At 33.7% G+C, this 15,826-nt stretch overlaps 2 protein-coding genes across 3 annotated transcripts; one reads left to right on the forward strand and one right to left on the reverse strand.

The window, feature by feature from the left end:
- Nucleotides 1–2,846: 2,846 nt before the first annotated feature.
- Nucleotides 2,847–3,941, forward strand: LOC128866456 (transmembrane protein 186). Its single transcript, XM_054107221.1, has 2 exons — nucleotides 2,847–2,931; nucleotides 3,005–3,941. Exon 2 carries the CDS (start codon nucleotides 3,005–3,007, stop codon nucleotides 3,680–3,682), a length of 678 nt encoding a protein of 225 aa, XP_053963196.1. The 5' UTR covers nucleotides 2,847–2,931; the 3' UTR covers nucleotides 3,683–3,941.
- A 1,908-nt stretch (nucleotides 3,942–5,849) lies between these two features.
- On the reverse strand, nucleotides 5,850–15,090 carry LOC128867521 (organic cation transporter protein). 2 transcript variants are annotated; one of them, XM_054108798.1, is made up of 11 exons: nucleotides 14,483–15,090; nucleotides 11,953–12,214; nucleotides 11,228–11,334; nucleotides 10,509–11,147; nucleotides 10,314–10,434; nucleotides 10,099–10,192; nucleotides 9,778–9,798; nucleotides 9,596–9,696; nucleotides 6,977–7,057; nucleotides 6,706–6,816; nucleotides 5,850–6,460 (listed from the first exon to the last, which is right to left on the reverse strand). In XM_054108798.1, the coding sequence occupies exons 1-11, from the start codon at nucleotides 14,623–14,625 to the stop codon at nucleotides 6,296–6,298; spliced, it is 1,845 nt and encodes a 614-aa protein (XP_053964773.1). In that variant the 5' UTR covers nucleotides 14,626–15,090; the 3' UTR covers nucleotides 5,850–6,295. The 2 variants fall into 2 exon arrangements, with proteins under 2 accessions (XP_053964773.1, XP_053964774.1); XM_054108799.1 differs by lacking the exon at nucleotides 9,778–9,798 and having other exon boundaries at nucleotides 14,483–15,089.
- Nucleotides 15,091–15,826: the final 736 nt, after the last annotated feature.

Here is a 15,826-nt window from a genome sequence, read left to right on the forward strand (position 1 = left end):
GCGTAAAAACAACAGCTAGAACCGTGTAGGGGTAACTATGCGAATAGGTGTCAGCAGTGATTATATGGTACATGGTCAAGGAACTTCCCTTGATATTATTCCATTATAATATATCTGGATTTTAACCAGTATTTTGCAACACCCTAGAGAGGTAAAGAGCAAAATATTGCAACTTCCGTCTTTCATATTTCACCCTTATGCTAGAAGCAGGAATGTGCAATTTTTACATTTTTAATTAATGAGTTGATTTGATTAACCTTTGGATGTTCTATGTTATACCAAAACCAAGAATATATATATACATATATATACAATTGGCGCGTACACCTTTTTGGGTATTTGGCCGAGCTCCTCCTCCTATTTGTGGCGCGCGTCTCGATGTTGTTTCACAAATGGAGGCACCTACAGTTTCAAGCCGACTCCTAACGGCAGATATTTTTTATGAGGAGGTTTTTCATGGCAGAAATACACTCGGAGGTTTGCCATTGCCTGCCGAGGGGCGACCGCTTAATTTTGGTGTCTTTTTTTTTGTTACCGAGATTCGAACCTACGTTCTCTCTGTGAATTCTGAATGGTAGTCACGCACCAACCCATTCGGCTACGGCGGCCGCCAAAATCGAGAATACCATACATAAAATAATTTTTTATGTCATAAGCCAAACCCGCTAGTTTTCATAGAACAATAAAATTTCGAACTTGATTCCACATTTTAATTTTAACCTTGATTTTTATATATTCATGTTTCTGGCATAAGGGTATTACTTGATTATTATTAATGACTTGGCAAAATTTCAGGCCAGTTGGGCCAAAATTGAGCGTGTTATAGCAATTTTACCCAAAGGTTGTAGTCAAAGTCATGTATAGCTAAGGTATATATATACAGGGTCCGGCACTTGAAGTGTAACCAACTTCAGACCGCTAACGCTAATGCCCGTGCATCAGCTGTCTGTTAGTTGGCTAAATGATAGTCCACAGTATTGTTTACAGGCGTGCGGAAGCATTTTGCCGAGAGTAAACGCGAAAAAAGAAAATCAGTAATGGATTTCAAACGTAATAGTGTGATTACATTATATTTGGCTGGAAAGTCACAACCAGCGATTGTTCGTGAGCTCGAGCACCTTAAAGTAAAGCATCGTGAAATGTCATGGAGGTGGTCATCAAAACGTCATCAACGTCACGCGAAAGGGTTAAAAAAAGTGAAGAAGCGATGTGAGCGAAATCCCCGACGAAATGCCAATCAAATGGCGAAATAACTAAAAGTATCTGATCGTAGCATCCGTCGCATACTGAAAATGATCTCAATGTTCCGTGAGTGGGCCAAAATGCCTGCAAGTCACATTCGGGCAGCTTGCGATTCGTTTCTGGGCAGTCTCAAGGCCATAGTGAAGGCAAATAGTGGTCATATCGAGCAAAAATATTGATTCTTAATTTTGTATTATATTCACACGTTTTTTACTTTGAATTGAATAAAAGTAATTTTCCTAACTAAATTTATGGCCTTTTTTAATGATTATCCCTCGAGTGCCGTACCCTGTGCACTTGATAGTTTTGTTGTTTTACGTATATATTCTGTCAAAAAAATACCGGGAATTGATGAAATTTGTCGAGTTTTTGGTCACAAATGTTTTCACAATATGAGCTTTGAGAGACGGTGCGTTATGATGGTGCAAGATCCATGAGTTTTCTTTCCACAAATTGGGCCGTTTCCTACGCCCATTCTCTCTCAAACGTCGCATAACTTCCAAATAATATTCTTTATTTACCGTAGAACCATTTGGAACGAATTCCGGGAGATTCTGAGTGCACAGCACCAAAGAAAACGAGTAACATGACTTTCACTTTTGACCGACTTTGACGTGGTTTTTTGGGTTTCGGCTCATGTGGATAGGGCCATTCAGCCGCCTGTTGACTGGTTTGCATGTCAAACTCATATACCCACGTCTCATCACCTGTTATGATGCGCTGGATAAATGTTGGGTCCGAATTCACCTGCTCAAGCATGTCTTCAGCCACCTTATTCGGATGATTTTTTGAAAGAAATGCAACTCTTGGAACGAGACAAGCAGCCACGCGTCTCATGCCCAATTGGTGGTGTAAAATGCTGCGCATTGATTCGTGAAACACGCTAAGGTCACGAGTTACCTCCCTCACACTTAAATAATGGTTTTCCAGCACCATTTTCTTGACTTTGTCAACATTTTCATCCGTTGAAGACGTTGATGGGCGACTAGATCGGGGCAAATCTTCCCCGACTTATCGGCCCTCTATACCACTCGTAGACCCGTGTTTTTGATAAAGTACACTCGCCAAAGGCTTTCTGCAACATTTTCAACGATTCCGCGTTCAAAAAACAAAATTAAAGAAAAATTATTTGTTCTATATTTTTGTCCATATTGAAAATCGCAGATTACTCCTGCGGCTGACTGGTATAATAAAATGCTACAAACAAGGTAATTGACAGATCACGCTCAAATTCTGCGACACTAGAATGGACTTTTGTACCAACATTCCAGCAAAATAAAAATTTGTTTAACGCTCACTTCTTTAATGGACAATTCTTGATATTTTTTGACAGAATGTATGCAGCCATTTTGAAAATAACAGCTTAGATTATCGAAAGTTATGCGTAGACGCATGAAGATGCAAAAATTTAAATAAAACTATATATATGACTTTCTTCTAAAAATATGCGCACATAGTTTTGTATGCAGTACTCTTTCTGCTTGCAAACCTTCTCACATCCTTTCATATATAGCAGGAATTCAAATTTACCCACCACCGCTGCACATCCGCTCATTTTCGGTAATCGAAAACCGGCAGCTGTTCGCTACAACAATCAACTGTCAAATCAGTCAGCAGAGTTTGTTTATTTTCGAAGCTTATCAGCTGTTGCAGTGCCGGTGTGCACATTATTTACAATTTGGAGTTAAAGTAATAATTAAATTTAAGAGCTGCGTTTACCTGCAAAACATGCATTAACATAAACTAAATTTCCTTCTTCTAGATGAGTGTCAGTTGTTTAATACGTGCACGTGCAAGCGGAAATTGGCTCTGCCATCTTTCGAAGCAAAATTACTTTTCCAGCGCAAACACATCCCGCAGCAGCTCATCTTTGCTTGCGCAATCAGCAGCATATAAACCAACTTTATGTTCTGCCAACTACGCCACCACTGCCACAACAACCTCAACTGCCTCTGACAATGCATCCACAAATTGGACAACCATCTATCGGCTGCCGCTTATACGTCTCGCTGCCGGTTTCCAACGTCTGAAAATCTATCAAGGTACGCTAACAACACTTGCGGTACCGGCTGCTTTTGGACTGTCACAAGCTGAGCATGTGTCACCCGATTCGGTTCTAGTTATAAGTGCTATTGGAGTATCAGGGCTTTTGACGCTAAGCCTGTGCAGTTTAGTTGTACGCAATGTGATTGGTTTTATTTATATCAATGAAGAGCGTGACAAAGTGAAATTTGCTTATGTAGATTTCTGGGGCAAGCGTTGCGAAACAGTTATAGACATTGCCGATTTGGATGTTGATTGGACGAAAGTGAGGCCAACAGTTTTTAATATCTATCAGAAAATACGTTTGTACGGTAACAAAGCGCAGTCGTTTAAGTTATTGTCAAATTACGGTGTTATTGTCGAGCCTGACATTTTTACTGCAATATTTGGCGAGTAAAAAACAAAGATAGCAAAGTGACATTTTATCCTAAGAATGCATAGCATATAAGAGTTCATTGATTTGAGTAAGTTGAGTATTTTTTTGTTAGAATAAGTAATCGAACTCGACTTGAAAAGTGCGCATAACAATATATTATGTTCAGATTTGATGTACCTCATTCTTTGTTATCGCACATATAAGAATCATTAAAAAGTGTGTAAATTTAATTTTTTTTTAATTTTTAATAACAAAAGCGATAAATTAAATTAAATATTAAACCCCACACAAAAATATTTTCTATTTTAGCTTATTTGCTTAGACAGTTTCTCACATTAAAAATATGCTTTTTTTTTAATAAACTTTCGATCATATCACAGATACTTAGTGAAAGGATCGATTTGGGAAATTGTTTGCTATCAAGCTTACCTCTTCCAATAAGATTTAATTGAGAATCACTTCGATTGCAAATTTTACACTTTAAAAATTGGAAGCATATTTAAATATACAATACTTTTTTTTATTAACGTTTTTACACTTCTAGTGAAACTAGAGGCTAGCATACAAAGATTTGTTGACGTATTCGCAAAGGGTCAAAACAAATTGATAAAAAAAAATTAAATTTCATTAATAATTGTCAATTTTCCTATGTTTTATAAAAATCATTATAAGCGTTTTCGCGTTCATTTCTTGCCTGTACTATAGGGTTATTCAATAGGTGCGCTTCAACTTTTTTCCGATAGGGAGGGCGAACGACGCAATATTTTTTATTTTTCGCTTGTCATTTGTAAACTTCATTAGTATACATTTCATCATGGAATGCTACACACTTGAGCAACGATTGCAAATCGTGCAAATTTTTTATGAAAATAATCGTTCTGTGCCTGCTACTTTAAGAGCATTACGGCCATTTTACGGTCCATTTAACAAGCTGTCCCGTTTTGGGGTTATGTGAAGTCATTGGTCTACAGTAACAAGCCGGCGACGATTTGTGGGCTCAGAGCCAATATTGAACGCGAAATTGCTGGAATTTCGGCCGATTTATGCAAAAGAGTGGTCGAAAATTGGGTTCAACGATTAGACTTCGTAAAACGTGCACGTGGTGGTCATGCAAAAGAAATCGAATTTCATACTTAAATGTATATGTTCAAACTCGATACTAAAAAAAAAATAGTTAAAAAAGTCAAACCGTTTGTGTTTTATTCAAAAAAGTTCAAAAGTTGAAGCGCTCTTACTGAAAAACCCTATATTTGCGAAGCTGTGCCAGCTATTCATATCCTAAAAATTACAGTAAAGTTCTTCTGGACCTGACCATTCCATTATGTTCACAGATGAGCTTGTTGCCGTTGCTTATCCAATCGTGCGGAAGCCAAGAATCTTTCTTACCGGAGCGTAATCCTCCTTCGTTACTCTCTGAAATGCTTAGTGCCATTACTTTCGTCATTTGTTCGACATCGCCCACACTGCTGCGTCATATAAAAGGAAAGGCATGATGAAAGACTTGTAAAGTTTGTTTTTTTTCGCCAACAAAGAGATCAGATTTGCGTACAGGTCACTTCATTTCATGGTATTTAACGAGGTTTTAAAGTGTGGGAAAATATGGTGGGTGAGTAACAAGATTGCCCTTCGTGCACTTCCATTCCTCGGCACTGACATTGAACAACTCAACCAGTGGTACTGAGGGAATGCTGCTGAGAATGCTTGGCGAATTTAAATCCGAAGCTTTGCAATCTAAGTACTAATTTTTGCAAATAGACACTAAAGTACGTATCGGGGAAAATATAAACAATTTAGTTGTTGCTCTTGTACCAGCATTAAACTATTGCTGTACATTTTGGGTGAAAGCATTTGAAGTGAAAGTTCTTGGGTAGCTGTTATGAATGTAGAACTAACTGTCGTGGGAACGTCAGTCCTTAAACATTCTCGCAGCTTATTTCCTAAAGAGAAGCCATAATATGGGATCGCTTGCTAAAACGAAATTCAAAAACACTGTGTACACCCAAGTTGAAGCTAGAGTCCATAACATGAGCACATTTTGATTGAACGTGCCTTTCAATTAACTGAAATAGATGTTTACGCTTGAAAATCGACACGATTAAAATTTGATTCCTTAATTGACATTGACTGACTTACATGGATCATCAACTAAAGTTACTTCAGCATTATATGATAATAAGAAAAAAAATCGTTGTTGTTGTTGTTTGAACACAAAACACTCTCCACATTTTATTATTTTGTTGTTTCATTTTCAAGAAAATTGAATCGCTTCGGCAACATTGAATCATCCATCAAGCTTTAAGCGACATTCAAATTTTCTCTTGAGCTAATTAAAGTTTTAAATATTTACAGACACTCATCACAAGTGCAATATAACAATTTTTAATAGCCAATTAATTTTTTTAATTTTCATATGTAAAATATGTAGTTGCTTCTTTTTAAATACTATCAACACTAAGCTTAACAATTACTAAATATCAAAAGCGCGTAAAAAACAATAATTGGCAATAATGCATGAACAAGCAGACACACTGGTGGTGCTCCATACAAATCTGTATAACGTAAGTTTTTTTTATATATCTTAAAGAACTTATAATACTCTAACATAAAGTCTGCAAAACTTATTATTAGTCGCAGTTATGGCTCAGTTTGCCGCGCGTTGGTGTTCTGTTGTACTTCATCGCTACTATTCGCGCTGTCTCCATCTTCGCCAGCGCCAGCGCCTGGTCGCTCGTCCAACACAATTGTACTCGATGGTTTCTTATCATGTTTATCTTCGCCCAGTTGTTTTGCTTCCGCGACCTGTTTCGAAAAAATACATGCAGTCAAAAACCACAGTAGCCGTATAAAAACCAAAACACTTGCACGCATTAGGCTGAATTGTATCAGACGTAAACGAAAAGTTTTCGAATATGTCAACTCAGACAAATTTTAATGCATACAAATACATATATTGTTTTTTTAATTTGTTCAAAAACCTCAAGGGACCTTCTGAAACCATCTGAATACATATGTATGCATGCAGGTGTGTGTGTTGAGATACTCACCGTATCAGGTAACTTTTTGCGGAATGTTTCCGGCAACAGCAGCCCTAAAATGCCCGCTGATAAGGATGCTGCACCGAATAATAATAAAGGTAAGGCCTCATAATACGCACCCTTTATAGTTTTTGTGAGAAATATGTAAATAAAGATTGGTTTATTATTAGTACTCGATTATTTACTAGGCACAACATATTTAAAAAAGGTAAAAAAAGTTACGTAAAAAAATTAATAAAATAAAAAATAATGTAAAAAATGTATATAAATATAAAATTACCAAAAGCGGCACGAACGGTGCGAGCATTGCGCCAAAACGTGCAAACGTCGACATCACTCCAACCCCACCACTCCGTATTAGCTGCAAATGGATAGCAGAGAAATAAAATATTTATTAATTAACAACTGTTTTCTGGCGCTAGAGCAAAAACAAGAAATTGTTTTATGTGCCTAAAATACAATGTTTTGAAATATTGCTGCATTTGAGATTGCTAACAATGTTTTTTTTTTAACATAAACTTAACCCTGTGCCCAACGAGAGCACTTATAGAAGAGCGAATGTTTTTTTTTTTAATTTTGGCTCAAAATTATTTCAAAAACGCTATGTAGTGTTTATGTAGAGGTACGGAGCACTCGATAGGGTTAGGTTAATAGGGCGATGGCCCTTGGTCTTGAAAAAGTCGAGTCATTCCGGTAACGTAGAACCGCCTGCCATGTCTCTGTAGACCTTTACGTTGGTTATATGAAGGTTTTGTCTAAGAAGAGTCCTAGTAAAATTCAAGGACTAATTTTCTAGAACATTTTAATTCTCGAATGATTTTCCAAATTGGTTTTTTGATGGGTTTCTTGAATTAGCGGTGAAAACGGCGCTTATAGGTAGATGGATGATTTATGGATGTCATTTTAATAAATAATAATAAAATAAAATATTTCTAAGAAAATAATTTTTAGCAACCGAAACGGATTAAATATTTAAAAATAAGTGTCTAAATGTTTAAATGAATGAAATAAAATACAATGGATTAAAATAAAATAAAATTAGATAAAAAATAAAATTAAACGAATTAAGGTAAAGTAGAATAAAATTTGTAAAAAATGTAAAAGTATTTTATATTACAATTTTTATTTTTATTATCATTTTTAAATTAAATTTTTGAATAATTGAAGTAAATTAAAAAAATAAAATAAAATTAAAATATATTAAACAAAATAAGATAAAATAAATGTAATAAAATATTATAAAATGAAATAAAATAAAATAAAATGAAATAAAATATTGAAAAATAAAATAAAGTATAATAAAATAGATTAAAATAAAATGATATAAAAAATTGTATTTTTAAATTTAAATTTTTTAATAATTAAATTAAGAAAATGAAATAAAATAAAAAATAAAAAAACAAGAAGAAAAACAAAATTAAATCAAAATTTAAGATGATTTAATTAATTAAATTGAGTAAAATAAATGTAAATAAAATAAATTAACTTTTTTGGGCTTTCCTTTTAAGAAAATTATTTGTAATAAGTAATAAAGAAATTTGTATCTAATATTTTCACCGCGAAGTTTTGTTTAGGTACAACTGGGCATAAATGCATATAATATGGAATTTTAAAATGTATATGTATAAATAAAATAATATAAAATAAAATATATTCCATTGGAAAACTAAAATAAATAAAACTAAAGTAAATTAAAATAAAATGTAATATAATACAATACAAAAAATAAAATGAAATGAGATGAATAGAATAGAAAAGGAGAATAAAGTATAAAATATAATAGTAAGTATCATACAAATAATATCATTATAAATTATAAAAAAAATATTTTAGATTAAATTAAATTGAACTAAATTAAAATATAATAATTTTTTGTGCTATTCTTTTAATAAAATTATTTTCAGAAAGTAATACAATAAAAGAATGAAATAAAATGAAAGGAGAGAAATAAAATTTTTATTTTCAAAAATAAATAAATTTTTTTTCATAATTAAATCAAAATCTTTTTATTATTTAAATTAAATTAATTCAACAATAAAATAAAATGAATAAAGTAAAATAAAATGATAATAAAAAAAACGAAAGGCAGCCGGTTCTATCTTACTGGTTTTTCCCGGCCAAGGGCTGCTGTCACAGTAAACTAGCCCTGTCTAGTGAACCGTATCTCAGAGAAAGTTTTTTTTAATAATTAAATTAAATTAGTGTAACAATTAAATAAAACAAAATAAAATGAAATAAAATAAAATTATATAAATAAAAGAAACAAAACATAAAATTATATGAAATTAAATTGAGTAAAATAAATTTAAATAACATAAATTAACTTTTAGTGCTTTCCTCTTATTAAATTATCTTTAGTAAGTAAGAAAAATTGTTTATCATTACACTGCGAAGTTTTGTTTGTGTGAAATTTAATATATAAATGTAATATAATAATTTTTTTTTATTAAATGTGATAAAATAAAATAAAAACATACTTAACTTTAATTAATGTAAAAAGAAATAAAAAAATAAATAAAAAAAATTAATTAGCAAATCATCAATTAATTAAAAAATTTAAAATAAAATAAAAACAAATTAAAATGAGATAAAATAGAAAAAAACTTAACTTTTATGAAAGTAAAAATAAATTAAAAAATAAATGAAACAAAAAAAATTAATTAACAAATTGACAAACAATAAAAAGAAAAAAAAGAAAATAAAATGAAAAATTAATTAAATGTGATCAAATAAAATAAAAACAAATTAAATTGAAAAACGAGTTAAATAAAAGGAAATTAAATGGAAAAATGAGCAGATAAAGCGGAAATAGTAAGAACAACATTCAAAAATCCTAAAATATGCAATACTAAATAAACATTGAAATTAACTGAACGAAAAAAGTCGATATTCAACGAACCGTGGGCATCATTTCCGCTGTATACGTGTAAATCACAGCAAACGATGACGTGATTCCCAATTTTCCAATGAGAAAAAGTGTCACAATGGCCCAGGTGGAACCTTTAAAGATTTTCAAAAAAGTTATGTCATTCAAATACGCTAAATTACGCCAATTGGCTTATTGAAATTGCATTAAATTACGTGTCTCCAAGTTAGTTTGCACTACATTTAGAATTTACGAAAGCAATAATTGAAGAAAAATATATAAATAAATAAATTATTTACTATAAATATAAAAATAAAATATACAAAAAAAGTAGGCCGACAAAATGTTGCAACCAGAGAATCAGCTGTGCTGATTGTATGGTTTCTCATTCATTGCATTTAGCGTTTTAAAACACTCTAGTTGCATTAATCGTTAGTTTTTTTTCCGGAATTTTTCACGCTAGTTGAGTTGGAAAAATAATTTCTAAATTTTGTCAGCCTATATAATTATGCTTAAAATGAAAACGAGTATACCACCTTTCGTTATATAACCGCCAGCTACGCAGGTGATGGCACAGAGAAACAGCGAACCGGACAGAGCGATGCGCCGACCTAACCTTCGCAGTGATATCTGAGCAATAAAAAAGAAGTATTTTACAGAGTCAAAAAGTAAGCGAAACTAACAGCAATGCATATACCTATAAACAAATATTAAGCAACTTAATCTGCTTTTAGGCGTTTACATAACTCACCCAAGCTAGCGTGTATCCGGGAATTTCAATGAGGCAAACTAAAACGAAATTCAAGTACTTATTGCCGCTAAGATTCGTTGAATTCAATGAGAGCCCATAGAACACCACCGCGTTTATAGCCCTATAAAGTGAATAATTCCAAAGTCTAAATGAACTTCGCGCTTTCAACTACATGGACTCCTCTGCTCCACTTACCAAATGTAAAGCATTATTATGTAGCGCAGCAACAGAGTTTTGGCCTTGAATATTTCGCGTACCGCTTGCCAGATTTCATTTTTACCCACCTCACCATTTTCCTTTAATTTCTCCAGATCCAAACATTTATCTATGGCATTCATCTGTGCCGATTTCACAGGTGTTGGTGGCGGTACACAATTTTCCATTTCGAAGCTAGCCAACAACGCCAAGGAGAGCTCTCTCTTATTTACAGCAGCTGCGCGTTTTATAATTACCCCTGCTTTTTCGCGTTCATTCCGTGCGATTAGCCAACGCACCGACTCCGGAACGATCCAGTAATAGAGGATGAAGAAGAGCGGCGGTACGGAAAGTGCATATTGTAGTAGCTGCCAATCTTGCAGGAACCATGCAGTAGCACCCACCAAGGCTTCTCCAACGGCATAAAAGTAGTTGAGCACGATCGAAGACATTTCGCGCATGCTAGGCCCAACCATTTCTACGCCGATAATGAAAGCCAATGGATATACGCCAGATGTGCCTATTGCATTGAGAAATGCAAAAACCAGGAAACTATTGTAGTCCCAGGCTAGGCCTTGGGCAATACCGGTGATGGCCATGAAAACACTACAAAATATGAATATATTTTTGCGGCCGAAACTGTGAACAGTAAGAAGGGAAGGAAGAGAGAGAGACAAATTAAACTAATGTTTTACAAAATCTTGCTTGTGCGATTGTACCGATCAGCCAGGTATCCGGAGACTGCTGTGCCAACAACGAGACCGGCAAAATGCATAGTACCCACAAAGGCCAGCTTCCAGGCGTTTTCCTTGCAGGTCAACTGCCACTATGGGGAAAAGAAGTAAATGGGTATACGATTTTATGTACATGCACACATACATATATATACATATATATACATATATATATATATATATATATATATATATATATAAGCATAATTAGTTATGTTCCGATATGCATTCTAATTTCGACAATTAACGCTTTGAGAAATATAGAGTGAAGAATGAGAGAAACAATTTGCGTAGCAAAATAATGTGAGAGGCTTAGGAGAAATCAGTATATACGCAGTCAACCAATTGAAAATACGTGAATTGCTCTCAAAATTCAACTTTTATTTCTATCATTTATGCATCTTTTGTAAGGAGTAAGGGGTAGTCGGCAGTAGGATGAGAGTAATCACCCGATAAGTTATTGACTACAGCTTTAATCACCCTACTACGAGAAAGATGGATGCCCAATTTCAATGAACTGGTAAGAACTTTATCAGTGTGGCTTTAGATCAACCAACACTAAATATGTAAATACCAGATACTCAGTAAATGGTGAAGGAGATCATAAAAAGAGTGAACAAATCTCTTTGTCTATTCTTTTATATTATATAATACTTCTGTTTTTAAAATAAGCAATATCGATTTCAAGTTTTTTTTCATGAAACACTTACTTCTTGCACAATGGTCAGCTCCTGATCATCATACACCCAAACGTTGCAGCGTTCACGCCAGTTATGATCGAAAGCATTCTTCGGGCATTCGTTTACCTGACTTATATTGGCGAAAAATGCTAGAGTATCATTTGCTCGGTACCGATAACAATTCTCCGGCGTAAAGCGCCCTTTTTTGTCGTAACTGCCAGGCGTGGCATTGGCTAGCCAAGGTGCGTGCAATTGTGGTGCGATTGGATCATCGCACTGTGGAATCAAGCATCTGCAGTAGAAATGTTTTGAGTTAAGTTCAAGAGAAAATTTATAGATGATGGATAAACTACTTATTTATAATACACAATAGTAAAATCTGGAGGATTCAAAAATATTGCGTGCGATTGAGATTTGCTTTAAAGTGCGTGCGCGCTGAAAGTTAAAGTCATGAGGGCTAATGTGAAATTTCTTTTTATATATGTATATGAATATATGTATGCAGGTAGGTAGGTGCATGTATGCTTTCAAAGCAATCGTCTAATAAGCAATAAGTATAAGCAAATCATTCGCACGCATGAAGTTTTGCATATGCACCCAGGGAGAAAACAATATCACATATTCGATTAAAAAAAGTTAACAAACATTTCCTCCCCATTCCACTGTTTTTTATCAGAATTTTTACACCAATTTTCGGTACAGCGTTTTACATCCTATTAAATTTTAGTGCAATGAAGTGCAAGTTTGAAATTGCTAGAAAATTCCGTTGACTTTTTATAATTTTTCCCCTGACGGTTTGATATTGAAGCGGGGAATCAACAAGTCACAAGTCATTTACCCACTGCGCTCACGATTTTCAGTCTTAAAAAAGTGTGAACTAATGCTTTCTCTGGCATGCAAGCCACGCCAAATAGTGTGATTATTCATATACATATTGCACCTGTTAAGCCAGAAATTAGTCTTATCAAGAAAAATAATTAAACAAAAAACGTGTATACTATGCATGAATACTACCGTATGCAGTTGGTTTGGTTGAAGCTCTAAACAACAAAACTAAAATTGTTTTACATTGTTCTGAAAAGTATATGCAAGGGAGAATTGTAGTATACTGAGCAAAAAAAAAAAAAAAGAATTTTTTATAAGAAAGAAAACTTATGTGTAAAGAAAACTGATTCTTTTCATTTCTTCTGATGGAAACTTGATCTTTAAACTTTTGGGTAATATTTCGACTGATTTGGAAAAACATATCTGTTTTGTAAAATATAAAACGGAATTTCATAAAGTGGATTTCGATTCTAGAACTCACTTCTCACTTACACTTCTGTTTACAAATTCTGCGAAGAAGTGGAAACGGGTATTCCCTTCTCATAATTAAAAAAGGAAAGTCCATAAAAAAAATACGCTGCAGGCAAACTAAGCTTTTAATGAATTTCGAATCATAAACTAATTAGTTTCTGCACACTTCTTTGCTATGTAAACCACTGCGGAAATTTATACACTGAGGATATTACAAACAAAAAAAAGGACATCGGTAAAATGCTCATATTTGCGTAAATATTTACTTTTGTTTTCAATTAAAAAAGGCTTCACTTGTTTATTTCGAATAAAAATTCCGATAAAAATTTATCACACACACTATGAAGAAGTGAAAAAACTGAATCACGCGGAGTTAAGTGTTTCCGATTTTTAAACATTTTTCTTGTATGACTTTGCAATATAAATATAAAGGGTTTTCCAATAACAGGTGTTAGGTGTTAAACAGGAGAGAAGATTAACGATTTTTTATGGCCGGAATTGGATGGTGTTGATCTGGACAACGTTTATTTTCAACAAGACGGCGCTATGTGGCACACAAGCAACGAAACCATTGATCTTTTACGGGAAATGTTTCCAGATCGTGTTATCTCTCGAAGAGGTTATCACAATTGGCCACTGAGATCTTGTGATTTAACACCTTATAACTTTTTTATTTGGGGCCACGTGAAAGAGAAGGTCTACGCCAACAGACCAGGGTCGATTGAAGACCTCAAAGATGGAATTCGTGAGGCTATCGAGGGCATAGGGCAGCAACTTTACAATTCGGTTATGGAAAATTTCTTGAAAAGAATATTGTCCTGTAAGCCTGGTCGTAGTTGTCATTTGCCTGATGTTATTTTCCACTATTAACGGCATACCTTTCTCTTTATAATGAAATAAACATCCGATCATTTATATTAAAAAATAGGATTTTTCTTTGAATATCAAAATAATACCTCTTATTCAAAAACCCTTTATATTTATGTTTCATTATATGTTCATTACAGGTAATAAAATGTAAATAAATGTGAAAAAGTTTTAAGTCTAATAGTTTTGCTCATCGACGCATCCTTTTTTCTATAGTTCGGAACTAGTGTAAATTGGGCGGCAAAGTAAGCTGAACTAGTTGCCTCTGTAGGTATGTATTTTAAACAAGTGTAAGTGTATATATTTATAGGTACTCGTACATAAATACACATCTGTTATGTCAATGTTTAATAAAATATTTAATGTCTGAAGATGTTTGTGAATGAAGTCAGCTAACCTGTAGGACGGCACGCCGGCGGTGAACACATACGACAAGCTATTCGCTGCCGCAAACATTACCGGCAAACAAATAAGTAAATAATTGGTCTTTTGATATCGACCGAACTCTCCGATTTCTTCCAATATCTGATCGAAATCCATGATTATTGTTAACTTTAATTTCTTTCCAATTAAAAATGTTTATTTATCACTTTTTCCCACTTATGCTTTTTTTTAACATCCGGCTAATTATATATTTTATGAACACTTTGAACACTGTTTCTGTTTTTTTCACTTGAAATTAATCTTAAATTTTCACCATTTTTCATTGTTATCTTTAATTCGAAATTAATTTCTTTTATTTTATTTAGCCGTGTCTAACGGCGATTGTGTCGCGCTACCGTCCGTTCACTCATTCACTGTGCGCGTATGCCAGCTGTCGCCGTCATAGCCATACGACTTGCATTTGTTGAGAATTGTGCAAGCCTTTTGTGTTTCAACTCGACAGCGGTATGTATAAAACTAAAATTCAAAATGTGGAAAATCTTTTAGGTGAGGAAAATCCGTAAAATGATTCAGATAAGATGCTTATGAACGAATGAAATTGAAAGTTTCTCTTTCTCAAATAGGCAATCAGGTGTAAATGGTGTGGAGAAACCGTTCTAACTTGTACTGGTGTACTCACATTGGATTCGCTGAGTGTCTGAGAGAAAGAATAAAAGTAGAAAGCGCTCCCACACCTTTTGCTTGGATTCATTCCTAGGTAAATAGCAAGTGCCAATGTTCCCATAAAATCTGTATGTATGTGTGTTTGTATGCAACGTCAGTAGCGATTACTGGCTTATTGCACTACAGCAGCATTGCTCTCTCTCTCTCTCTCTGTGCACTCAGCGAGTGCAGTTTAACCAATCTTTGTTGCAATTGTTTAATTATATGTACGAGTATGTTTGTATATGAAGGGGAATTTCGTATTCCATGTTCTCTCCCATTCTATTTTTATTTACCGCCAGTCATTTGCGATTGTTTACAAAAATAATTGGCACGTGTATTTTAAAGAGTATATAGCAATACAAATGATCATTTAAATATTTTGTTGCAACTCAGGTAACACAATCCTATCCCCACTAGATTGTTGCACATTTGGTTTTACCGATTAAAAATTATATATTGTATATATTTATTATCTCACACATGTCTGGATAATTTTCACTTGAAATCCGAGTAAAGCAATTAAATAATCAAAGATAGGTAATTATTTATAAAAACCATATAAAAAGATGTTTTAGTTTGAATGGAATCGAATTTTATATACCCAACGCATGTTTTTAGTTAAATGTTGTGGCCATTGTCATACAAAGACTGA

This window comes from Anastrepha ludens, chromosome 6, assembly GCF_028408465.1.
Source record: "Anastrepha ludens isolate Willacy chromosome 6, idAnaLude1.1, whole genome shotgun sequence".
NCBI lineage: Eukaryota > Metazoa > Arthropoda > Insecta > Diptera > Tephritidae > Anastrepha > Anastrepha ludens.